This window comes from Centruroides vittatus, unplaced genomic scaffold (genome assembly GCF_030686945.1).
Source record: "Centruroides vittatus isolate TY-2023 unplaced genomic scaffold, ASM3068694v2 contig_846, whole genome shotgun sequence".
Taxonomy (NCBI): domain Eukaryota; kingdom Metazoa; phylum Arthropoda; class Arachnida; order Scorpiones; family Buthidae; genus Centruroides; species Centruroides vittatus.
In genome coordinates, this window is record NW_027122551.1 from 402,817 (window position 1) to 429,155 (window position 26,339).

Consider the following 26,339-nt stretch of genomic DNA (forward strand, 5'->3'; position numbering starts at 1 on the left):
GTTCGGCCAGGCCCACAATGGGGCGACCGGGTGGTGAGGGACGGGGCCGGACATATCCGAACGGACCACCCCCGAAAAATTCCTGGGGATTATTCGACCCGTTCGGACTCGATCCCGGGTCCCCCAGAGCGGTAGGCTGCCACCTTGACCGCTCGGCCATCCGGCCGTCTGCAACATTTCCCTAAAAGCAGTAACTCTGCTCTGATTCTAACAATCGCATCAAGAAGATTTTGCTGCATTCTGTTTCTTGCCTTCGCTTACACAGAGGATACAAGAGAAAATTCCCTTTCAACTACAGCATTGCGATAGGGGTTATCAGACAAGTAAGGTCAAAAATTCAAGCTTTTTAAATGCATGATCCTGAACCACACCAATCCAAAATTGTTCCTTGTCTACAGGGAGTCCATCTTTCTTAATAACTAAAATGTTTTAGGATTTTTAGGCTTTATGAAAGGCATTAATTTAAATCTGACATCGAGATAATTGATGTTTTAGTTTGTTAATCCCAATTTAACAAACGAGAAAAATCTCGCCTGGTCTTTAAATAATCATAAAATATATCCATAAGTCTAATGAATGCAAATAGTTAACATAATTTTAATTAATTCACTTTTAACATGTGTATCTTAGCTGAAGATAAAAAGTTAAATAAGCCATTCACTCGATTTCAAACATACTTTAATACCTAAATGATCAGTTTTAAAAATTCATTTATTTACATATATATTTGCGTTTTAACATTCGATCTGAAAGTTCAAATGAAACAACATTTTTTGACTACCGGCCTGTGCGTGCATTAGGTTACAAATCATTTCAATTTTCAAAGAATGTCTGTGCGATGTCTTACACAAACGTAGCTGATTAAACATTCGCTCAACAGATGCATTGGAAGCTGGTAATATCATCAATAAACTCAAAGATTTTTCAAGATTTTGAAACAAACTCTCCACCTTTATGACATTTTGACCCCAAGTTAAGAAGGACTTGTTTACGCCATTCATTGTCTACAGCTTGTAAATCAACCTTAACATTTTTAAACTTTTTAAACAATGACTCCAAAGACCTCACTGTTAAATTTTGCGCATTTTTAGGTTTAAGCAAAAGCAGTATGAAAAAATGTCATTACTGAAATCAAATCTGGCATAGATTTCTTTTACAAGTGTACAATTAAAACTTTTACAATAAAAACATCAGATCACAGGGCAGTTTTACCCCAGATTTACCCTAAATATAAAACTACCCTAAACTTGTACCCCGAGAGGTTCAAATTATCCTAGAAAAGGGTAATTACCCTAGAAACGGCAGCACTGCTAAAGTCTAACTATGACTCGAGCTAGTGACTGCGTCATTCTATCTGACGGCCGAACTGTTGCGAGATGTAACTAACCAAAATATTTTAAAAAGGAGAAATGTAATTTTTGTACAGAAAATTTCAGCCTGTAAAAAAGCCAGGAAAAGGCCAAAAGGCCAAAGGAAATGTCTGAGGCAAACCAAGTTTGAAAAAGGCCAAATTGGCAACCCTAACTTTGAGCGTTTTCCAGCCATCATCGAGCCCAGTTGAATTATTCAAATCATTGTGGAATATTTATATTTTATTTTGAAAGACAAGGTAAAAAACTTCTGAAATAATAAATTTTGACGGCGGGAAAATATTTTTATTTCCAATTTTGTTCGTAAGGGGGAGTCGAAACGCAAGAAGCGAACGACGAAATGGAAGGAAATCCAGAGAAGGTAAATTCATATATTTTGAATGCAATAATAAATTAAACAAGTAAATATCTATTCAGATCATATCCTTGTCCATGTCCGATTATCAATCAGTGATTTTATCAATTTATAAGAAATATCTTTGCAGTCTTTTAAAACAAAATGTTTTCCTCTAAGTAATTACAAAAGTTTATCCTCATTACTTTGTGTTGCAATTACTGTACATTCCACAAAATATTTTTATTTTCTTGTAGAAATCGAAATAAATATTAATTCAAACATCACAATTGTGTTTTAAATAAATCTTTTCGTTCTTCTCAATGCTTTTTTCTTTTTCAAAGCAATTTTAAACTATACCTATACCTGTATGGGCCCTGCTGAGTTTCTATGTATGTTCTCCGATTATTTGAACTAAAGCTGTATCCACGTCTGTGAAACCATGTTGCATTTGTTATCTTATGGACTGTGGTCCGTATCGTTTTTGTGAATGGAGGCATTTGTGGTTTCGGCTGCCGCGTGAGCCATAACGTACCGCTTTGTGTGGCATTTTCGCCGACCGGTTTCTCCAGTGGTATTGGCAATAACTGCTTAAAGTTACTTGTATTACCTGGAAGTGCATAGCTTTTGGAAGAAGCATCGGAAGGATGACAGAACGGACGAATAATGTCTGTAAGTAATCGATCTCGTGCCACGTCTGTTGCTTTGAGGATCTTTTGGCCTTTTTCAATCGAGTGGTAACGGTATGTTGTTCGCCGCATTCTCGCCTCAATTTGGATCAGTGCCACTTTGGATAAATGAAAATTTGATTAAAATGGATGGTTGTGGCCATTTTAGATTAAAAGAATATTGCAATGTTCCTTTTCCTGCTTGTTGTGTGAATCAAAAAGAAGACTTATAAAGATTTATTAAAGTTGTATTGATACATGGTAGATGGTAGCAAACTAATGGTATCTGAATAGATGGGAGATGAGCAGTTGGGAGAGGTGAGTGACTCTTGCCCATGCTTTGGCATTTGTCGGTTCCGACTCTGCTGCATCCTGTACTTAGCTAGTTTGGTGAGTTTTGTCGGGGAAGTTGACTTTAAAAGATGAGGCCGGAAGCAACACCTGGCAACGGCAGACACAGAAGAATGTATGAATTGTGTCGAGACTGGGATAAAAGTAGCTGATGTATAACATACATGAACTTTAAATTTGGTTTTGGAATTGGTTTAGAAGTTGTATAAAAGATCTCATACAAAAATCTGTATCATAAAACTGTTGTGTTAGTGGATTCCACATTGTTAGAACAGTCAGAAGAGCAGTGCCACTATGATCTGAAGAACTGAAAATGTAATCAAAGTATGTTTCGGATATTGTAACTGGTGTTAAAATATGGATCTATCAATATATAACTTGATATTTCTGAAACAATATCTTGGCACATAATAGTAAGAACAAAATTCATATAGTACAGTAAGACCCTGCTTAACGCTGTCTTGCTTAACGCTGATTTGATATAATGGTCTGCTCGAAGCCTGAAAAAAGCTCAAAATTTACACTGGTTTAAATTATCACAGCATTTCATTGATTTGTATATAATACGATTATTTACGAACACGAACCAATCAGAAAAAGGTGGCAAAAAGGTGTACTTTCTTTAAATCTATGTTTGTTTGATGCAATTTTTGAAAAAATATAACATCATGGATGCCATAGACAATATTGATTTCACTTGGCAAGAATTAACTGATAAATGCATGAATGGAATGTGGAAGAAGTTATGGGTGAATGTATCCAAGAATTCTCAACGAGAAGAGCCTGTCGCTGTATTGTTAGGTTGACCAAAGTCAACCTAATCGATACAGCAGGACTAGGAGATATAGACAAGCAGGAGGAGGAGTTACAGCATGTTTCTGGTGAGAGCTTTACCAATGACGACCTTCAAGACTGGTAGAACAAAGAATTCATGTAGAACTGGAGAATAGAGATTTTGAAAACAAAGAACCCAAAGAATTTCTCTACAGATTTCCTTTGTAAAAGTTTGGTAACCATAATGGAAATCATTGATCAAATTGTAGAAAATGATCAGGATTTCAAAAGGAGTGCAAAAGCAAAACGAGGCATTTTGGATGCGATCTTCTGCTACTGACATTTGCTTTAGGAAAGAAAAAGAATGTGACAAATGACACTAGACGACTTTATCGTAAAAAACAAGAATTTCAGAAGAGCCAGAACCATCGTCACAAAAAATGAACTTTACATTTCTGTGTGCATATGTTTATGTGTTATTTAACATGTATTATTATACAAATTAATATAAAAATAACTTAAAATTAAAGTAAAACTTCTTTATTTTTGGTTGCGTGTTCCCCTATCTGTATTTACTCTATGTTAAAATGACCCTGTTTAATGCTGTTTCGCTTAGTGCTTTGTTGTCTAGGAGTGCATCCCCCGTGTTAAGCATGGTCTTACTGTATATTTATTAAAGTATCATTTGTTTAATTGGTAAAGAAATATATACAGAACTACTAAAATTAACCAAATAGTTGATTATAAGTTAAATAGTTCAGTTTATAATGAAAACAGATAACAAATTCAGTTAAGTGACACTTTACATAAATATCAGAGTTCCTAATACTTCAAAGTCCAAATCCTGGGATCTAAGACATTTCTTTGTTTTCTGTATATCACTAGAATCTTAGTTATTGCAACTGATAATACCTCAATGGCTTTAACAGTATTAGCTTCATATCTATATATATGATCTCTTCTTGATTCCCCAATGGTTTTACATTTTTGCAGAAACCAGGAGGCTTTGCTAAGGCTTATGTGTGTTTGTTTTTCATTACTTCTTTTCCGTCTTGTATTCTAAACAAAGAGTATTATCTGGATAGTGTGACATTTTTTTTTTTTTTTTGGCTCATATTTTGGAGGAACCATATAATAAATTTACATAGAATTATTTACTGAGATTATTGTCTTTAATTGGTGTACTTAGGAACCATATAAACGACTTTGCTTGAAAATGTCAATAATTGTTGTTTCTATCACTTTTTTAACTACAATTTTATAACTGAAAAATGTTTATATTTCAAAACACATGCATTATTTTATTTTTTTACATAGTCAGCAATATTTTAATTCAGACAAATGCTGTAGCCAGCATTAGTTTCAATTTTGTATCCATGTGAATCTGACATAAAAACACTTATTTTGAAAAAAAAATTTCAAACTTAAATCACATATTTGCACAAATTGACATATATCATATGAAGTGTTTTAATTGCTAAAATGGGTTCAAGTAATTGCCGAAATTTTTGTGGATGCAATGTTTCTACATGGATCAATTAATCAGAAAATCTTTCTCACTCTGTGATATACGCTCCTCAAAAGTGAAATCACACCACCATAGAGGAATGCACATAGGCACATGCAAATTGCAGGATTGGTAGAGATGACAGAGATATGAAAATGATTAAGTTTGCATTCACATCAGGTCATGTTGTACTCAGTTTCAAGCTAGCAGCAGCTTGGGCCGTAAATGTTATCATCAATGGTTTGTGGCAACCAAACTTTCAAAGAAGCATACAAAATGACTCAGAGACGACAGCAAGCTGAATAGCACCAGTTAACAGCTGGGAAACGAGGCCATATTCCTGAAACTGTGCGACCTCGGTTTGTTGATGTGACACAATAGATGCAAGAACATCTGCAAACATGCCAAAGAGGGAATGGATTGTACTGGTGCATGACAGAGTGCACAGAACGACAGATTCACTGAACAGCCGGCTCATCAGGACCCATTTGCCATGGTACATGACATCTGGAGCTGCCTGTCACCATTAATGGGTGCATCTGTGTTCACCTAAACCATTTGCAACAGGTTGCATGAAGTCAGGCTGCATGCATGGCAACCAGCAACAGAGGTGCTGTTAATTGCTTGACATAGGGCTGCACTTCTGTCATGGTGTTGTTGTCGTTGCAACTGGACCACTGAATTGCATCATTTATTGTTTATGGATAAATTCTGCATTTGTCTGTGAAGGAATAACAGCCATGGATGGGTATGGTGGTATCCCAGGGAACACTATACATGCCAGCTCTTTTTGCCACACCAGCTCCATCGGGCATTATGGTTTGGGGAGGCATTATGTTCAATCAGCAGACAGCTCTGGTGCACATTTCTGGTACTCTGTGAATGGACCAGTATGTCACATAAATTGTGGGGCCACTGATGCAGGCCACATCTAACAGTATTCCAGCAAGATACTGCCCAACTGCATGCTGCACAGTGAACACTCATCAGCCTGAACAGAATTTGCATTCTTCCCTGGCCAGCACCACACTGAATCTCTCCCCCATTGAACACCTGTGAGACCTTGTTTGACATGAGATGCAGCAGGGACCACCAACAAGTACCATAGACAACATGCATGCCACAGCTTGCAAGGGATATCTCAGGGAACCATTATTTGCCTCATTCATTGTATGCCTTGCAATATAGCCTGCGTAGCTGCCTATGGGTCCATATTCAATACTGAATAAACAGGTGTTTGTTGCATATTTTTGTTCTTTTACATCATTTGCATATCTCTGTTACCTCTTCTGGTCTTACAATATGTATGTGGCTGCATGCATTCATTTTTGAGAGTGTCTATGTTGACCTTTAGCAGAGACTATATTCTCTGCTGGAGATTAGCTCTTATCAATTCTGGCCATACAAATATTTTCAATACTTTCAAATGAGCAAATTTTATACCATATTGTGACTTTTAAGGAGTGCAAGAAGTTTGTAATTATCCACAGCCTTGTCTCTGTCCCAGTAACTATAAGTATGAAGGTCAAAAAGACTGTAAATGAATAGTATATTATGGAAAGAAAATCCTTTCATTGTTAATCAGTTTCTTAACAGTTATCATTTTCTGTTTTTGTTTAAATTAGTGGTCTTATTCAATCAGTTTATCTGAAAGAAAAGAACATTTAAGTAAGGTACTTAATAGAAGATTATATGAATACAAATAACTTTATTGGATGAAATTATCAGGCAGAAGACACTATTATAGATTTTTAAGTACAGAACAGATAGCCCATTTCACTGGAATCACTATTAATATATAAGATTTGTTAATATTTTTATAAAATTTGGCCACTTTTAGCACTAACTTTGATACACTAATGATATGACTTCACTGATTGCTTGTGATTAACTTTTTTTCTTGCAAATGAAACATCAAATTTTTAAAAATTGCTTGTTTATTCTGTATGTATTCTATATATGTTTGTTAATTATGGTAGTATAGTTAATAGGGAATATTTTGTTTAATTTATTATGAATTATATATATCAGTATAAAATATTATTGATGATACATGGTTTCTAATAACAATAATTATATATTTCAGACAGATGCCAGTGAGAACAACAATATATCACAGAGAGTACCAATATTAAGAGAAAATTTGGTATGATAAAGTATATTTTATTGAATTTCATACATATTTTAGAATAAAAACAAAAAATTTTGTGTTTCTAAAATTGAAGTTATGAATGTTCCTTGTGCCATCTTATCTGAAAGACTTATTTTTAATTTTTATTTTTTTATTTTTTTACAGTTTTTTTCTTGAATCTAAATGATATTAAAAAAGACAATTTTATAATTTTACAGGTAAATACTGCTGTTCATTTTTTAAGAAATTCAAAAGTGAGATCTAGTCCACTTTCTCAGAAAAGAGCATTTTTATTGAAAAAAGGTATGTTTAAGAGATTCAATGTATAAGTAGTTAATATACAGGGTCTTTCAAAAAGAATGCTACCATTTTAAATTATTGTGATTATATTAATTATTATCTGAAATGTTGTAATATATGTTAAAACATTGGAAAACTGTCCAAGTTTCACATTTACCCAAAACATTTTCTGAATGCATGCACCTAATGTCACACAATACATGTCCAACAGATACTCAATTCTTCTTATGCTCATTACAGCATATCTGTTATTACTTCTTTTACAGCAGCCACAATCCTGCAGCTAATCCAAACTCTTGCCATTATTAATCAGGCTAATTATAGCATAATAATAGCCTGATTAATAAATTATGGTGAGAGTTTGGATTAGTATCATTACATCAGGCTTCAGGGTGTTGATATACAGTGATACCTCAGTTTTCATCGATAATCCATCCGAAAGCAATCTGCGAAATCTAAAATCGATGAAAACCGAGGCAGTTATTTCCATATGAATCAGTTTAAATCCAATTAATTCATTCTAGATACTTCAAAATACATACCAAAAACACAATTAATATAGAATAAATATTGTGTTTAATACTAAAAACAATAAGAAATTAATATAAAATGAATATAAAAAATTAATGTAAAGAATAAATGAACATTTAACATAGCATTTAACATGGCATTCAAAGGGCTGCCGGCTCTGGGAACTTTCTTTAGTCCCATGATGGAGGTAAAAGGAAAGGAAAGCAATGAAATTGTTTGACTGCACATGCAGGGTAATGCTCACACAACAAGAAACAACGCTACACTGAGCAGGAAAATGTATGGGTCACCTTATGTTTTTGCAAAATTAGCAGCGAGGTCATGTGGGCATGCTGACAAAAACCAAGACAAATTTTTTGCAAAAAAAAAATCAATGAAAACCAAAACCGATGATAACCGAAGTCAACGAAAACCAAGGTATTACTGTATATAAATTCTGCAGCTCCTGCAATTACTCTTGTTGCACAAAGATGAGTGATTCTGACTTTGCAAACTGCAGAACACAAAACACCTTTTCTGTTGTGAGTTAACATATTTATTTATGACACTTTCTAGAGGTAGTAGACAACAAGACATTTGAATTCAGATGGGAGATGAAACTCAGACAATTACTCTATCAATATGCATGCATTGCATACTTATCAGATAATATTTCATAATTAACATAATTACAGTAAATTAAATGGAAGTGTTCATTTTGGAAGATCTTTTATTATGATAGCCTGCAATATAGGCATCATTTTGATCATTAATATAAGTTATTAAGCTTATTGAAGGTAACATTTTTCTTGATCATCTTCAGTTTACAAAACTATTAACTAATATTTAATAAAATCACTTATTTACATTATTAGAATAGAATGTATTTGAATTTTTTAATACAAAAAATCAGAACAACTTTTTACAAGTTAAAAGAACAGAAATTAAGATTTAATTCAAAATACTTTATTTGGAGTTACTAGATCACACTAGTTTCAAATTATATTAAGCTTTATATAAGTCGTCTTCAGGAATATCATGCAAAAATCTTATTATATCTTTGAATGTTTTCTTTCACCTACAACATTCTCTTCTTTAAATGTTCTCGGTCCATCATTTCCATCACTAGAAAAAACTGTAATTGTTTCAATGTACAGTTCAAAATTTAACATGAAAAGTATTGCAAAAGAATCAATAACATTTGAATTTTTTTTATTTTCTTAATGCTCAAAACTAAGTGTTTTGGATAAGTTAAAACATTGGAAGAATTTTAGTAGTTTTAAGAGTTACAATGTTTTAAAACTTTTATATGGCTGATGAGCCATATAAAAGTCACTGAATAGAAAAAAACCCCCAAACACTGATAGTTGGTTTGCACCTAACCAACTTGTTGGCCATGTGTAGTTTTCCCAGTTGTCTTCACATATCTAACCCCTAAGTAATGGCCAGTTTCTCACAGAAAGTTCTCCCAGAAGGAATCCCTTCTTGTCAGATTGCCCATGTGTTGCATTGCCATATCCATCAAACCAACTCAAATCAAAAATTTTTTAAATATTTGAATTTATAAAATGTATCTTTTGATGAAATACTTTTTACTCTATTAAATCACTGCAAATAAGTTGCATTGCTTATTGAAATATGATGATAAGTTATAAATTATTTGAATAAAAATAAACAATGAAATTTTACAAAAAGTATTAACTTTCTTATACTATATTTCGAAAACATTATTTTACCATTATTAAATTCAGATTTATGGTAGATAAACTTGATTATTATAATAAATAAATAAATTTTTAATGTACAGCAAATTTATTGTACACTAATACAGACTGTTGTTTTAATCTTATGGAAACCTTAATAGCTGTTAGTTACTCAGGAAAACTCCTTCCTCCACCATGTCACACACTGCTTCCCCTGGTTTCTGGCTATTGCATGATTAAATTTTTCACTGCAAAAAGATTCTTTCTGGAGAATTTTGGTTCTATTTCTCCCATTCATCATTGCATGCTTTGCATAATCTATTCAATGTTTTGGGTTGAAATTTCCAAGAACCTTTTTTAGTAGCTCAGAAATCCATGAGCTTAAGTTGCATTAAAGGATTTAATAGGTATGTTGGAAAAGGATATTGACTTTACACCAGTTTTTTCTTCCATCATTTTCAGAAATACTAGGGTTGAATGTGAAGTAGGGCTCAATGTTTTGTACTGACAGATCTTTATGTTTGAGGTCTTCCATACCATACAGCAACAGAATTTCATGCTTAAACATGAGCTCCATACTTTACTTTGATAGTAACTGGAGTTAACTTTGACCTTTAAGCAAACTTCACAGTTACAGTTTGCCATTATAGCAGAAACCTGAAATGATCATAAAGCTTTTGCTGAAACTTTCCCTGTAGTATTCATGAGACCCTAGATGAAAACTGTTTCTGATCTTTTGGGTTATATTATATCATTCAAAGTTTGTTCATTTCAGACAGGTACCCAATCTTTGTTGAGAGTTATGACAAACTTCCATCTCTCAGGTGTCAGGCACTTTTCATATAGTTTTCTACAGTAGTTCTTTCTCTCTGCAATTTGGCAGGGGATGAGCTTGTAAACTCAGGATCTATATTTCTTTTGTAGTCTTAGATTTTTGTAAATTATGCAATTAATTGTTGATACTGGTTTCTGCTTTCTTTGCAATGTCTTTCTGTGTGCTGGGGTTTGTCTCACTTATCTTCTTCACTATGGCAGGTGTGTATCTGATTCAGGGCAGGCTACAGTTTACAGACACCATGGTCCTAAGAGGATCTTTTTCATACCTATTGTGGGTTCAGTCACTCCCAGTGAAACCACTTGGAGGATGAAGAGTGACCAAACATATTTGGGACAGACTGCTCCTGTAAACTTCTTGGGATTCAATCCCAGGTTCTCAGAGCAGCTGACACCTTAGTACCTTGGCCATCTCACCATCTAAGTAAGAAAGTACAGTATATATGCTCAGTGATATTGATATGACTATAATATTATATCATAGAGTATATTACATTACAAATGTACAAAATTGATTATATTAGATTTGCTAATTGTTTATTGTACTTTAGAAATAGCTATAATTATTTTATATAATGGGATTGCTTGTTTAATATATTAATTTTCAATTATATAGGTTTAACAAATGAAGAAATAGATAATGCAATAGAAAGAGCTAACATACCTAAAGACTTACAATTAGTTCCACAAGATAATAATATATCAAATTTAAGTAAGTGAATTATGTTAAAAGTCGTTAATTAATTTTATAGAATATCAAAATTAGTAGTATAGAATGGCTAATATAAAAACAGTTTTCTGACATTTTTAAATTTCTCAGCTTACTTTCAGAGATGGTGAAAAAAACCATAAAATACAGTACAATACAAAGTTTATTATTGAAAACAAAGTTTTGTTACAAAAGAGCACCCCATTGAGATCTTGCCATTTTTTAAGCTTTCTAAAATAATACAACAAAGCAAAACAAAAAACAAAAACAGTTCTCAAATACAAATAACATAAATAAACTGTTAACATTAAAACTGATTTTAATTAAATTTTTATGTATTTTGTAAGTTACTATGTTTTTAAACTCATATTTTTGTTTGTTTCAGTTATAATTGATTACTGCCAACTATTAAATGGAAAAGCAGTTGTTTAAATTTCATAAAATCATAATATAACATCTCTATTGCTGTTATGATAAAGAGGTCAACCTTATTTACAGTATTAAACATTTTTCCAAGTCCATTCAACTCATCTTATTCTTTATTTACCTTTAATTCCATGAATAAAAATCCAGCAACAAGTTGCATAACTTTCCCAGCAACAACATTTAAAATTTGGGTGGTACCATCTGTTATGATATTTTATTAAAAAACATTTTATATAATTAATTAATATAAAATGGCAAAAAGCTTAATTTTGAGGGTAGAAAAGAACTTTATAAAAAAATTGTAAATGCTGATAATGAGTAAAATCTTAATATTCTATGGATTGATATTTACACCAAATATTGTATAATAGGAAGGAGAAATCACTGATTTCAGCATTATATGTGCGTTTTATCACACGTACTTCTGAAAAATTTATAGTCGTCATCGTCAGGCGAATACAGAAAATCAATAAGAACGAACAGAAATATTCTGAGGAAGAACAGAATGCATATTATTCAAATTAAAACATTTGATAACACCATTAAGAACAAGCAACAAATATTCAAACATGTTCGAAATTGAACGAGCATTGAGATACATAATATGCAAAGTGGCACATGCGTGGATGTAGGCCCGTGTTGTAAATATGATGAAGGATAAGGATAGTTGTTTAACTGCTTATACAGCATGACCCACACACTGGGCAGGTCAAGAGTAGGAGTGTTGCATGTATCTAAGGTTGTAGTAAGAAGGGACTCCTATATAAAAAAGAGTTTTCAATTTTTGCAGCAGTAGAGTATAATTGCTTGGAAACATAGCAGGTTGTAACCCTGCTCAAGCACCTTTTCTGTAAGTTCTGTGGTGTGCCTTCCCCTCACAACATCCTCTTGGTGTTCCGCAAGGCGGCTAGCAAGCATTCTTGTTGTGGCCCCGATGTACTTTGTGTTTATTCTTGTTGTAAGATTCTTCAATGGTACAGCAGCAACTTTCAAGTATATATTCTTCCTTCAACTTTACTTGGGAGAAAGAAAATGATGCAGCAACAACATTCTTAGATTTGTACATATGTAGATCTCCTGAATGACCACAGTTCTTGGTACACTACAAATCTAATATGGCATCACATATTATCCCAGCAGAGGCTTTCCAGTCTTTACGATATGTTAATGCCGCCATTGCTGCCTTCATCAGAAGGGCCTTCTTACTATCATCATCACAAGCACTGGTGAATATTGAATTAGACAACATTAGTTTGGCAATACGCACTGCTGGTTTTTCGCGTGCTAAGTTCACACTAGTGCTCAATATTGTAAAAAAGATCCCTATTTCCAAGTACCATGCTATGCAATAAGAGGGAAATTTCTGTGGTCCAACCATTGTTGCCATATGTTGGACCCCTTTCTATATACATTTGCCATATTTTTAATCGCATAACCTTGTCCTGCCACTATTCCCACTTCCAAATCTATGCAAGCTCAGTTGCAATGATTGGGACAAATTCTCTACTTTTGAGAAATCAGGGGTCTATGCTGTACCACTAGATAATCTTGCAATGGGAATAAAACAAAGTACATTGGGGCCACAACAAGAATGCTTACTAGCCACCTTGTGGAATACCAGGAGGATGTTATGAAGGGAAGGCACACCACAGGACTTACAAAAAAGGTGCTTGAGCAGGGTTACAATCCACTATGGTCCCAAGCAATTATGCTCAATTTATATGCCTTTGTGTCCTTATCTTAATAATTTAAACTTAAATTGTCAACTAGGACATATCTTGTTCTATACTGGCACAATGAAGTGACTTCTTTCAAACACTTGTCAGGTTATTCGTCTTTTTATTTAGTTAGTAAAAAGTACTAACTAAATAAAAAGACGAATAACCTGCCAAGTGTTTGAAAGAAGTCACTTCATTGTGCCAGTATAGAACAACACAAACTACAACACAGTTTCACCAGAATTATAGGACATATCTATTGTTAGGACTTATACTGGACTACTGGTTCTGCAAATTAAGTAAACAAAGTCAGAACAACAGTCTTTATTTATCACCTGAACACATGCAAGATATCTTTGTGTTTTGGACCTGTTGGTCCCTCATCAGCAGGTTTACCATCAACATTTTCTTAAAAAATTTCAATTTAAAAATGTTACCAAAATCATTTAAAAAACATAAAAAATTCCTGACAATAAATTAATTTAAAACTTACAATTTCTGGATTTTTAAATACCTCCTCAAAACTGACAATATTTAATGCAAAATTCTACAATATCTATCCAAACATATTCCTGCTTTTAAAAACGATATAATTAAATTATATTAATGTAGATTGGTTTTAACATATTCTTACATCAAGCTTTGCTTTCCCTTGAACATTGTTCTAACCTCAGTTGATTTCTCCTTTTATAATTCCTCTCTCTCTTTGTATAGATGATGCTGTTCCATGATTGGTCTATTTCTCTTCCTGTGTTGTTATTATCAAGTGGAGTTAGAACAATGTTCAAGGGAAAGCAAAAGCTTGATGATGTAAGAACACGTTTAAATATTTGTTGCTTGTTCTTAATGGTGTTATCAAATATTTTAATTTGAGTAATATGCATTCTGTTGTTCTTCCTCATAATATTTCTGTTTGTTCTAATTAATTTTCTGTATTCGCCTGACGACGACAACTATAAATTCGTCAAAGTACTTGCGATAAAATGCACACATAACACCGAACTCAGTGATTTCTCTGTCCTACTATGAGTAAAATCTTCATTACATCTGATTGTACTCAAGAGACACTTCACCCCTTCTCTGTCTCCCCACCACCTTGACCTTTAACCACCAAAATTTAATAGCATCAATCTCCCTAATACACAAACTTCTCTGCAAAATTTCAGACATTTTCAGCAAAAGACACAGGAGTTATTAAGCCTGTATTATGATGCCTCCCGGGGTGTCCAATCTTCATACTTCCTCTCTGTTATAATCCACAAGTTTCCAGAAAAGATTCATGTATTTTCTTGTACTGTAGCATTACTGTCATGCTGCCAAGATACTGCAGAACTATGCAATTGAGAATATAATTGATTTTGAAATTACTAATACAAATTTGTTCATAATCCCCATTTTATTAATAATTGTAAGGGTTTTTATATTTTAAATTATAAAGACTATTTTCAATTGTTTTTACACAGGTTTAAATTTTTTCTAAAGTAAGAAAAAAGCATAATATGTGCAAGATAGAAAAATATTTTTTAAACCTGATAAAAATTTAAAGTAAAATTAAGGAGACCTGAATCCTGTTTTTTTATTTTTTTTTTGTTTCTATAAAATAATTGGCAAAATTTACATCTTTGTTTAATTAATAAAGTAGTCCAAAATATTCACATAATATCATAGAATTGAGTCTAATACAAAATTTTTGGATTTTTGCATAGTTTCTTCTACAAATTTGTATTTTCTAATTTATTTTCATCAATTAGAACTATAAAAGTATGGAATAATGATGCAAGAGAATGCCACCTATGGAGTATCCAGCTATATTTGAATATCTGATTAGAAGTAAAGTCTATGATTATGAATAAATACTTAATTATAGAAGTCTTGACTCATAATTATTTTTGAAGTGGTAAAGCAGTTGAAATTTTAATTTATTAATAAATTGTTACAAAACATTTGTGTCCTTAGGATTTGTGATAGCTCTACATTTGTCTTATCTGCAAGTAATCATTCTCTATGGACTTGTGTGTCTTATGATGACAAAGTTATTTATCTAGATGGATGTAAATGCATGGCTGGTTACCCATTCTCTTCTTAAATCTTCATCATGTGGAAGTGGAATGGTTGAATATATGAGCAATCTTAATGCATCATGTTTTCATGTATATCACATACAGCTTCATGCCACTTATAAAGAACACTCTGGCTGTTAAGGCAGCCAACCACTGCACAATATCCACCTGAACTGATTTTGTAAGGCTATGCCAATGAAAAACTAAAAATTGCAGACCTACACTAATGACTAGCAATATCTTAATGGCTGCCAAGACATACACTCTTGCATGGCAAAATTCAAAAAAAAACATTCTGGAAACTTGTGGATAGTAGCCAGGAAAGTAAAAATGACCTCTTTATCATAATAGTATTAGTGCTGTTATAACATAGGGTTGAAACATGAAAATTAACCATAAAATCATAAATTTCAGAGCTCTGTCTACCTTTAGAATGCATTTAATCAGAAGACTATTGCCATGGAAACTAAATAATAATAACTAAATGATTGAAAATATTAAGAAAACATCAACATTGTGAATAAATACAGAATTAATTTGATTTTAATAAATTTACACAAAATTTCTATGCAAGAAACTTTTTATCTTTTATGAATAATATAAATGCTTGCTTCAGAAAGCCAAATATTTATTTGAATAATAAATATTTTTATCCTGATCTATGACGATTTTAGCTTATATTAAATTTATATAAACTGTAAGCTGAAGTTGTCCTGAATCAGGGTGAAAACATTTATTATTATTCAATTGAAGATTTGGCTTCCTGAAATAAGCATTTTTAATGTTCATATTAATATGGTGCCAGGGATACATAAAATAGTTCTTATCTTGCAATAAAAGCATTTTTTAGTACGATTTCATAGTGACTAAATCTATTTTAAAATTACATGTAATTTTCAGATTTGTTAATTTATGATTTTCCTCCCACTCTCTGCAGATAAGCTATATGATTATAAACATGTTAGGAAATTGTTTTTATATTTTTCATAGGAATAAAGCATTTTAATTGCATTTTTTTAACATTTCTAGTCTATAAACAGAAATATTATAAACTGGTTTTATTATTATTAATGGAATATATTAAAACTACTTTATCTAGATTCTTCAGTTTCTTCCAGTTGGATAAAATTAAAAGATGTTTGGTCTTCAATAGTTATAGTAGGAATTACCTTTTATGGTGCTTATAAATTATATAAGGTAAGAATAATACAAACTATATGTTTAATTCAATAATACCATCTTTTGTTTGTTTTTAAGAACAAAATATAAGACTATATTCACATATTACAGAATTTTATTGAACCTAAACTGTTTGTAATAACTCCAAAAGAGAACAAATTAGCAAATATTGAGACACAATTAGCAGAATTAAATGAATCGCTTTCTAGTCTGAAAAATTCATTATTAAATGTCCAAGATTCATTGTCACAACAGCAGCAGCAAATAAAAGCTATGAAAGAGGTAACAATTTTTAAGTTTTTATTATCTAAGATCATTGTATAAAATATAATTGTTTACTTAAGGCTTGTTCTCACTACAACTGAATCTGTGACAGTAAGCAGAAAATCTGCAATGTGTAGTAGCCATCGTGATGTCACATTGTTGGATAACGGGTGTGTTTATGAATTGAGTTGAGCTCAGCTTTTATCATGATGGCATGTAGAAAAATTAAGTATTGACTAATATGAAAGCATCATCTATATTTACATCATTCACCACCAATCATGTTTTTTTAACATGTACTGCATGGCTACATCATTCAGTAGCATGTCACAGTAATGAGAATGACACTGCATTTTTCACACATCAGTTAGACCAGTGTTTCTCAACCTTTTTTGGCTTGTGGACCGGTAAAATTTGTGAAAAAATTTCTCAGACCGGTGGTGTTTTAACAAAAAACTTTTACTAGATATTAAAGAATTACTACAGGGTATTTTGAAGTAAATTGTAAAATTATTATCATCATTTACTTACAATAATATTTAAATGTAAATATAAGTAATTATTGTTATTATTTTATATAAATAAATTGACTAAAATTGCAAAAAAAACTATAATAAAATCACAAAAACATTGCATACAGGATATAATAAAAAAAATCGGTCTTATGATTACTAAAAAACTAAATTAATAGTATTTACTAAAAATATAATTTTATTGTTTTTAATTTTTATTATTAATAAATAACAAATGCCTGACAAAAATTATAACAAAAAATCGTAAAGAATTATTTAAAAAATCACAAATTTATTGCATATAGGTACACATCAAAAAAGATCGATCCTATGATTACTAGAAATTATAAATTTAAAATTTTTGTTTATTTGGTATACATTACTAATGAGAAGATTGCTGCTGCTCGTCTTCAATTAACATTTCATTTGTGGGTTCTAAATTAGTTAAGCTGAATCAGAGCAGTGAAATAATTGAAAGTCGAGTTCTAAATTTATTTTTTTATTACCTTCATAGTTGAAAATGTCACTTCACGTAAATATGTTGTTGTGAGGGGAACTAACACTTTCATCGCTTTCTTGTTTAGAGATGGATATTCATTTTTTTGTTTTGATCCAAAATTTATCTATAGACATTGTTGAAAATTTAGTTTTTAACATACTATCTGAATGAATCTCAAGGATGGACTCATATTCTCTGTTACTTAACTCTAATTTACCACTGTCATATATTATGAAAGGGTTTGTTATCCACAAATTCCTTTCACATGTGGTTATTTTCAGATGGGAAATATTTTTCAAAACTATTACTTAAAGATTGTAAGTGTTGCTCAATGATTATATTTAATTTTGATAAATTTATATCTTGCTTTGAAGTAACAAACTCAGAATAATTATTAAATATGTCAATATTATTATTTTTTACGTTATCCAACCAAAAATTAATTTTTTTCTTAAATCCATCTATTTTATTAAATAAATGAAATGCATTTATTGCAGTTTCTTAAACTTAAGTTTAAATCGTTAATGCATTAAAATATATCACTTAACTATGCTAGTTTTGCAACCCATTATACTTTAGACAAGTGAATTCTTAAAGGACTTTTTTTCTACTAAAAATATTTCTACTTCCATCCTTAATTCAAAAAGCCTGGTTAAAATGTTACCTTGGGAAAGCCATCTAACTTCTGTATGAAGCAATAATTGTTCATATTCTGCACCAATCTCCCTACAAAATGTTGCAAATAATATACTATTTAAACTACTAATTTTATAAAATTAATAATTTTTATAGATTCTGCTAAAACCTCATTTAATTCTGTGGATAAACTTTTTGCTGCTAAATGTTGTCTGTGAATTACAGACATCACACCATTGTGAGATATGAACAAGTGACATATGTACTGGTACTTTCCCGAACATTCCCGAATATTATGCATCACAAGAATTTGTCTTCAGTGCCATGCTAAACATAAATTACTTAAATTTAAAATTTGTGTAAAATATCTTTTTTCATAATTTAATAAGTGAAAAATTTTATCATCATTTTTTTGAATAAGAAAATTTTTTAATGTAGAGTGGTAAAAATTCTCTGTGGACTGGTCGAGAAACTCTGAGTTAGACATTGTGGAAGCCATCCGGAGAACCAGCCTTTAATAGTACAATAATGACTTTTATGTGCGCTAAAATTGATTTATTTTTCTAAATTATATTTAAAAAAATGTTTCTTTCGGTTGTAAATATTTCACTCTTAAGGTGTTATTTCTGTTATAATAATAAAAATAAAATACAATAAACATTTTACATGCAGATACTGTTATGTAAATTATAATTTAAGCTTTCTAAACTTATTTATCATTTGATATTTTCTCACACTTTTTATATGATTAAAATTAAATGTGATTATTTTTGTAGGAAATTAATCAAGAATCAATCCTCCCAACAATTAAGAATGAAGTAGCATCAATTAAGTCAATATTACTAAGTAGGTAAGTAATATCAATAGAATTTAAAACTATTTATTTTCTTAAATAGTCTAGATCAATGTTTCCCAAACTTTTTTGACTATCATCTCTTTTAATGCATATATTTCTTATATATTTTTTCTTTTTTTGTTTCAAAATGAATTTTTATTTCCTTGTTTTCAACATCTCTACTGCCCCTTGCCTTCCACACCCCTTTGAATCTTGTACGACCCTCAAGGGAACAGTAGCACCCACTTTGGGAATTGCTGCTCTAGACTGTCAAATTTGGTATGTATATGATGCTTAATGAGAGTTTTGAAATTTGTTCTCAACTATAAACAAGAAACAATTATTTCAAAACTTTTAAAATTAATTTTAGAAGTATTCCTTTATTATTTAGTCAGAAGAGATAAACAAGAATGACATCTGAGAAACTGGTTATTGTAAAATTTGAATAAACTATAATTCATAAACTAACTGCTTCACTCAACTACATACAACTCTGTATGGCATTAAAACTGTTTATTAAATTTCTTTGCACATGTCACTGCATTAAATAGATTGTAAAATGTTTTTTATTTTTTGTATTTTTGAACATTCAGCCTTCCAATGTTTTTTGTTCTGTTTTCCATTAGTTTTTGTAAATTGTTTCATTTTTTTGAACAGCAAACTTGACAAAGGTCATTAAATATGAGTGAAAGCGGTAGTTTAATAAATATTTTTGCTGCTGTATACAGTAATATTAGTTGATTGAGTTTGAATAATTTTTTTCAAATCTCTAATAAAAATATTTACATTAATAGTCAACACTTGATACTGCACAAATTTTAAACTAATATTTTTAAATGTATTGAAAAATTTCTGTAGACATTGCATTTATATTGTCAATGTTGGATTTAGTTATCAAGATTTTTTTTAAATATTTATTTCATTATGAAAAATCTTCAGTTTAGACATGTTTAATGTTTTTCTGTTCATTTTCATATATGTATTTACACTTCTGACATCAGAGTATACCACTTTTCTTTATCATTACAAAATAAAATGTAATAAAGTAATGTTGAATTCTCTTTAAATATTGTTTTATTGTTCACTAAATTTTGTAGAAGCTATGACTTCAATCTCTGAATTAAGTATTAAGTGAAATGTAACTGAAAAAGGAAGTATAACATAAGTGTGCCAGCTCTAGAATCTGATTAGTAATATGGGCTCTAGAGAAGAAGGTCTTACCTGAATTCCTAATAAGATTCTAAAGCTCACACACCTATTATGTAACACACCCTTTTTCAGTTATAACCAAACATATGCTCCCTCTAAGCTGTGCGGCCGCACACTGCTCAAATTGTTGCCGCGCATGATAATTTATTAATATATTAATATATAATAATTTATAATTTAATGTTATAATAATTTATGTTGCGTGTAGGCGAGCATGTGCACTGATTTGAATTGTTGTTTACTTATTTCTCACTCTATCTGCAACATGATTATTGCTAAATATATTTCGATTAAATACATTAAATCATTGACAAAAGATAATATGTTTGATATATTAAGATTGTATGGAAGTATGTTTTAAAGTGAATTTTAATCTCTACTTTATAATTAATTATTTTAATTTTTATAGGAAAAAATAAGATTTTATATATATATATGCTTGGCAAAATTTTATTTGCCTCAGAGAAGTATATGTTTCGCTCATCTACAAAAAAAATTAGAGGGAACATTGGTTATAACAGCAACCAACAGCCAAATTAATTGGCAGGAATTATGTATAAATAACAAGGCAGACATTAGGTGCCATCTTTTAACGGAAGTAGTAACTATAATTTTAAGTAAAGAAAATGGCTATTCCATAACGAAGGTGTTTTGTGCTCTGCAGTTTACAAAATCTAAATCACTTGTCATTGTGCAACATGAGTAATCTGCAGGAGCTGTAGAATTGTGGTTACTGTGGGAGGAGTGACAACAGATATGCTGTAATGAACATAGGAAAAATTTGAGTATCAATCAGATGTGTGCCATGAGACATAAGATGCAGGCATTAAGAAATTGTAATGGGGGCAAAAGTGAAACTTAGACAATTTTCCAATGTTTTAATGTACAGTACAGTACATTACAATATTCTTGGATAATAAACATAATAACAATAATTTAAAATGGTAGCATTCTTTTTTTGAAAACTGTATATATATTTCCCATTAGTTTTCTTTTTCACTGTAAGTGAAAAGAAAATTACATGCTGTAAATTGAAGCAAAATTTTTATATTTTGATATTTGACTAATGTCATGTATAATTATTATAAAGCAATTTACTAGTCATACTCATGTACAGTCAAACCTGTTTTTATGCAGTGGATAGGGACTGCATAAAAAAAAAACGCATAAAAAAAATCGCACGAAACTTCACGAGTGGCTATAAAAAATAATTTTCGCAACACAATTAAAAAAATATTTTTTTTATGTGGTGAATAGGGACCGCATAAAAAAAGTCTCACATAGAAAATAACTCGTTTTAAAATTGTAGTCTTAGTTTCTAAGGAAATTACCTTCCTCTTTACTTTGTTTTTGCCCTTATTCATTTTCAGGGATTATGTCTAAACATAAAATAAAAATCCTAAAATTTTATATCTAAATAGAAAAAATAATACAATACATTTACCTTCAATTTACGCTTTGAAATGAATCTTATCTTAATGGTCCAGGAATGTGAAAGCACTTTGAAGGTTTAATTAACGTAATTAAAACACACGTAAAATTTATTGACAACAGATGTCAGCACTTGACTGCATCATCTTGTCTATCATCTATTTTACATATTTTTGTCCAGGTGGTGTTTTGTTGACTTAAAAAATAAATTATTTCATTTTTCGCATATTCATGCAATAATATTACTATAATAAGTTCATTTATGCTATAATAAGTTTATTTAGCTATAATAAGTCAATGTGAGACATGACAAAACGCATGAGACTAGTTGCCAACTATACCGCACAAATAAAAAATCGCACAAAAAAACTGCACAAATAAAAAATCACATTAAAAAATCGCACAAAAAAAGATTGCATAAAAACAGATTTGACTGTATTTTTATTTAAAAAATTTTTATTAAACTCTATAAAAATGAATATTATAAATTTTATTTTTACTAGGCATCAGTTTCCTACTTCTCGAGTAACAAATCCTAGTATACCTTCTTGGCAGATGGTAGAAAATGATCCACAAAATAACATTACGGCGGTTAGTATATCCGAAGTAGATCCGTCAACAGTGATGTCTACATTAACTTTGGTAAATGTAGTATTAAGCTGTTTTTAAAAATTATATTTATTTAAGAAGAAAAATACTATTTTATTGTTTCTGTAGTGAACTCAATTAATGTTTGTTTTTGCTTTTTGTTTTTTTAAGAAACATCTTAAAAATATTAACTGTGAATTTAAATGTGGTTCAAAGAGAATCTATTATTTCTAGAAGAAAAGATAAATTTTTGTGGAAACCAGCTTTCATTACTGATAAAAGTTGGGCAATGGATAATGCTGTGGCAGTGTATAATCAAATTTGTTCTCTATAAACTCTATTCACAATAAATATTCCATTCTCCTATATTGAATATGGAGCACTAACTTCATATTCTGTAAAAGTCAATAATGTAATATTTTGTCACCAATTTAAAATCCAGTTATATAGTCTCCTTTAACATTTTCTGATAAAAGTTTTAAATATCGTTTTATTTCTGGATATTTCAAGATTTTAAAATAGTTAACTAAAAGTATATTTGGGGTGGAGCATATACATGTCCTGATGGAAAAGTTAAATTATTCAAAAACTGCAAATGTAATCCAAATCAAATGCAATTAATTAAGCAGTAAATGCAGTGAATTACAATTTTCAAAATGTTTGCTTTCAGATGCAATCAGATTTTGTTGGCAATCATAAAATTAGTCAATAATTCTGTCTGATCATTGCCAAAATTCCTTTTGTTGGTGTTCTTTTTTCTGTCTCCAATGCACACCTGATGAATCTGCAGGACCTCCATTGAAGAGAGAGAAATATTTTTTTTAGTTGGCTACATGTTACAAAATTTGGGAGATTTAAATTGGTGCTATATGAGGACCATTCGATTCCACCTGTGATCGTCTAGAGCAGGGTTGTCCAACCTTTTTCCCTAATGGGCCAAATTAGAAATTTACACACATTCAGCAGGCCACAAAGGTACTTTATATAAATATATGCTTTTAGAAAGTTCAAAATGTGAATATCAAATTTTAATAACAAATACCTGTACAGTATTTTTGTAATTATACTTCCACAAAATAAAAATAAATTCAATGTGATTTTTGAGATTGCATTCCTTTTATAATATTGTCAATTTCAGCTTTTATGATACTAGTCTTAATTCTAAGAATGTTAGTTAAACGGGTATCACTCAATTTATTTCTTTCAGCAGTTTTGATGTTTTTCATGCACAAAAAGAATTGTTCACAACAATATGTACTACAGTGGGTAATTGGTTAATGAACAGTTTGGACTGCGAACAAATCGGACAACAAACACATGTTTGGATAACAAACACCTGGCAGAACAAACACAAGAAGTGATGCTGCATTTAAGATTTGTAAAACTATATTTTAATGGCATCTATGCATGGTTTATGGAACAAGACTTTCGTAGTTGTATACATAACCTTTTTTGCACTAGTAAATTTCAATTAATGTTACCTATGCTTCCAAAATGGCAGCTTGTCTCTGATTCAAGGAAACAGAAGAAAGAAGACAGTGAGGATGCATGTTCTAACTTAACCTAACCTATTCTAATAATTTGGTTGGTAATAATTATGGTAATTTATTAGAATAGGTTAGGTTAGGTTAGAATATGCATCCCCACTGTTTTCTTTCTTCTGTTTCCTTGAATCAGAGACGAGCCGCCATTTTGGAACCATAAATAACATTAACCTAAATTCCTGTTCTCTGAATTTTTGCAAGTGCTTTTCTGAACTTTATATTTAAAAAACTGATTTATATTATTGGGCCTAAAAAGAGTGGAGTGTCAAGAACTGTGTTATCTATAGCAGGGGTGGCCAACTTTTGTGCACGTAAGATCTACTTTTTATCGTAAAAATGTGTCGCGATCGACTTGTCATCGGCATAGTCTAAGTGTGGAGGAGAAGTGTGAAATACATACTATGTTTATACACTGTGTTTCAGTACGAAGTGCACTCACTGCTTATGAGTCGAGTCATAACTGCATGCATACAGTTGCGTCGGTTACAAATATAATACATTAAGTCAAGATAGCGCTAGCGATCGATCAAAATTGGCTTCGCGATCGACTTGTTGGCCACCCCTGATCTATAGAAACTAAGCAAGAGATAATATCCAAGGTAGAGAGTGATCAGAAGATGTCTGATATTGAAAGCAGATGACTTCAACAGATCTATAATAGACACGATCTTACCTAAGAAAGATATAATCAAAAAGACTCAAGCAGATAAAGAGTAACGAAAAATTGCATCTGAGAAACAAAGATGTAAAACAAAAAAAAGGTATGCACAGTACTATCCCATATGCATAACAGTTTTCTAAAACCAGTTACATCATTCATGAAAAAATGGAGATATTGTTTTTAGTTTGTTATTACATGTAAATAAACATAGTAAGAAAGTATATAATTTCTTATTTATTTTGGGGGTCTCCGAATGAATTAATTCCCACAAAAATCTATGGTAAGTCGATAATCGGTTAATGAACAATTCCGATAGGGAACATGGTCTTGGAACAGATTATGTTCGTTGACGGATCACCCACTGTACTTTATTTTAAAAAATTGCCGGGACAAATTTAGTTTTACAAAAATTTTTATAAAAAACTTTTCTTAGTAGACTATAAATACAGGAAAAAAAGGTATGTTCTATCCCATATGCATAACAGTTTTCTAAAACCAGTTACATCATTATGACATCAAAGTGCATCCAGTGAAATGAGAATAATTTTTACGACATACTTTACAAAACAAATGAAAATGTATGTAAAGAATGTGTAGGGTTGCAGTAAGCTGTGGGCCATATAAAAATATTAAGTAGGCTGAAGGTTGGACATTCCTGGTCTAGAGAATCCCTTCGGGATCAAATACCATGTGTGTTTTGCACGTGTACTGTGTGCCTTAACTATTCCTCTATCAAACTCAGACAGAACTTTGTAGGAAACTGTTCAAAAACTACAATAATTTCCTATCGGGACATAGATATGCCCTGCCATTTAGTACATAATATTATAATTATATTGCCCTAACAGTTAAATGTTTTCTTTGTAGACAAGCGAGAGTAGTACCGAAATAATAGAAAGTCCCGAAAACGAAAAAGTCGAAACTACTGAATAATGAGGATAAAAGGAATAACAATCCAGAGCTGGCTTCTACAATACTTTCGGTTTTAATAATTCATTCCTAAGTTGTGTAATTCTATTATATAATATGATTATTACGTTTTATTAAAAAAATAATTTATAAATTTTTATATTGTCTACAAGTCAGAATTATTATTAAAATAAAGACTGTGTTTAAACAAATGTTTTTTTTTATCGTTATTTACGGTATTTTTGTGAGTATGACTCGTGACTGCATATACCAGAGGTGGGCAAGCAAGAGTACAGTGGGAGCCGAAATGTAGGTTTTGCAAAATGCATGGGAGCCGCAGTTCTGTACTGTCGTGGCGGATAGTATGGTAAGGCTGGGAAGGATAGCACTTTCAGCAAGAGCCGCATGTAACTCAAAAAGAATCGCATTTGCCCATGCCTGACATATACCGTGCAGAAAATTGCTAGCGAGAGGATGGCCGCTTCACCGTATAACACACGGCTGTCTCTCAATAAGCACAAGTTTGTCATCACAACTTGAGATCGACTTATAATCCGCATTCTTTTTAATTTTTTTTTTTTTTCGTGTATTCACAACCAAGAATTAAGAGTTAAAATTGGTTTATTTGTATCCGTGACTGTCGATCCTTTTGTTGTGAAAGGCCGCTAAACACGTAA

At 31.2% G+C, this 26,339-nt stretch overlaps 1 protein-coding gene across 1 annotated transcript; it reads left to right on the forward strand.

Moving 5' to 3' along the window:
- Nucleotides 1-1,383: 1,383 nt before the first annotated feature.
- On the forward strand, nucleotides 1,384-25,822 carry Pex14 (peroxin 14). Its single transcript, XM_067279000.1, has 10 exons — nucleotides 1,384-1,609; nucleotides 1,679-1,731; nucleotides 7,091-7,150; nucleotides 7,354-7,438; nucleotides 11,099-11,194; nucleotides 16,495-16,592; nucleotides 16,686-16,856; nucleotides 19,262-19,335; nucleotides 22,464-22,602; nucleotides 25,621-25,822. Exons 2-10 carry the CDS (start codon nucleotides 1,711-1,713, stop codon nucleotides 25,684-25,686), a joined length of 810 nt encoding a protein of 269 aa, XP_067135101.1. The 5' UTR covers nucleotides 1,384-1,609; nucleotides 1,679-1,710; the 3' UTR covers nucleotides 25,687-25,822.
- Nucleotides 25,823-26,339: the final 517 nt, after the last annotated feature.